At 52.1% G+C, this 1,768-nt stretch overlaps 1 protein-coding gene across 1 annotated transcript; it reads left to right on the plus strand.

Annotated features, from left to right (window-relative positions):
* Positions 1 to 600: 600 nt before the first annotated feature.
* Positions 601 to 1,548, plus strand: LOC105827081 (olfactory receptor 6V1-like). Its single transcript, XM_012665101.1, has one exon. It carries the CDS (start codon positions 601 to 603, stop codon positions 1,546 to 1,548), a length of 948 nt encoding a protein of 315 aa, XP_012520555.1.
* Positions 1,549 to 1,768: the final 220 nt, after the last annotated feature.

Genomic DNA, 1,768 nt, shown 5'->3' on the forward strand with positions numbered 1-1,768 from the left:
AAGCCAGAATTGTAGGAGAATTTATAGAGTGCCGTGTCCTTGCAGCCAAGGTTGGAAGTGGTTTCAAAAATGGGTTATCTGTAGCCTGAAATATTACTGAGAAGAAAAAGAAGATGAATATTGAGCACAAAAGATGTCAGGAAGTACTGTATGAGGTGCCCAGCACAGCTCCTGGCACAGGGAAAGAACAGTAAATAGCCCCTGTTATTTGATCAACAGACTATTAATTTTGGCAGTTAGGAAGTGTTTACCACTTTATCCTCAGCCCCAGCCAAATGTCTTGCACAGAGCTGGAGCTTAATACATGCGTTAAATAATACTAGGAGTTCGTAGAAGACAGATCAGGGAGAGTTTAGGAGTGGTGATACTATAGCGGTGGCCAACTCATAAACCTGTCCATCCCAGCTGGGCTGTTCCTTGCCCCAGAGAAACTCCTTCCCTTTGGGAGTGTGTCTTCTGGACGCTGAGATTAACCATACACTTAGGCTAGCATTCTTGGAGAGCCAGGCCAGCCAGTTGGCCAAGAGAGAGGTTGATGGTGATTTTCCACTAAGATTTCATGACCTCTCACAGGTATCGAGAAATCCAGTGTCAGGTGCAATGAGTAACCACAGCATTGTCAGGGAATTTGTGCTCCTGGGATTTTCTCATCTTCATGAGTTCCAAGTTCTCCTGTTTGCTTTCATCCTGTTGATATACGTGCTGACGGTGCTGGGCAACCTGGCCATCATCACCCTCACCTGCCTGGACTCCCGCCTGCACTCACCCATGTACTTCTTCCTCTGCAACTTCTCCTTCATGGAGATGCTGGTCACCTCTACCGTGGTGCCTAGGATGCTGGCAGACCTATTGTCCACTCACAAGACCATGTCCCTGGCCGAATGCCTGACCCAGTCTTTCTTCTACTTCTCCCTGGGATCTACCACCTTCCTCATCCTCACAGTCATGGCCTTCGATCGCTACATGGCCATCTGCCACCCTCTGCACTACCCCACCATCATGAACGGTTCTGTTTGTGTGAAGCTGGTGGTGGCCTGCTGGGCGGTGGGGTTCCTTTCCATCGTCTCCCCAGCTCTGCAGAAAATGAGGCTCCGGTTCTGTGGCCCTAAAGTCATCGACCACTACTTCTGTGACTCTGCCCCGCTCCTCAAGCTCTCCTGCTCCGACACCCACCACATCGAGCGCTTGGACTTCTTCCTGTCCTTGCTCTTTGTGTTGGCCACCATGTTGCTCATCCTCGTGTCCTACGTCCTTATCGTGGCTGCGGTGCTGTGCATCCCCTCCTCCTCTGGACGCCACAAGGCCTTCTCCACCTGCGCCTCCCACCTCACCGTGGTGATTCTGGGCTACGGCAGCGCCATCTTCATCTATGTGAGGCCGGGCAAGGGCCACTCCACATACCTCAACAAGGTGGTGGCCCTGATGACTGCAGTGGTGACCCCTTTCCTCAACCCCTTCATCTTCACCTTCCGGAATGAGAAGGTCAAAGAGGTCATTGAGGATATGACCAAAAGGATCCTCCTCGGAGACCTAGCAGCCCGCAGGTGAGAGGGCTGGAGAGCAGCTGTCCAGCCATGAGGAGCAAAGCCCCTTGCTGCAGGTGGACACGTGGGTGTCCACGCTGCAGCTCCCCATTCTCCCCTGGTCCCTCATCTTCGTGCAAGTCTGCCTTTGCCCTACAGGGAGCTCGTGGACACACGTTGTTATCAATAGACCCCTCAGAGGCAAGTGTCTATAGCCTGAGTTAGTCAAGAGATGGATAATTTTG

Source organism: Propithecus coquereli, unplaced genomic scaffold, assembly GCF_000956105.1.
Source record: "Propithecus coquereli isolate 6110/MARCELLA unplaced genomic scaffold, Pcoq_1.0 Scaffold96, whole genome shotgun sequence".
Taxonomy (NCBI): domain Eukaryota; kingdom Metazoa; phylum Chordata; class Mammalia; order Primates; family Indriidae; genus Propithecus; species Propithecus coquereli.

Excerpts from the sequence above, each read along its gene's own strand:
- LOC105827081 (XM_012665101.1), top strand. The coding sequence starts at position 601 with ATGAGTAACCACAGCATTGTCAGGGAATTTGTGCTCCTGGGATTTTCT.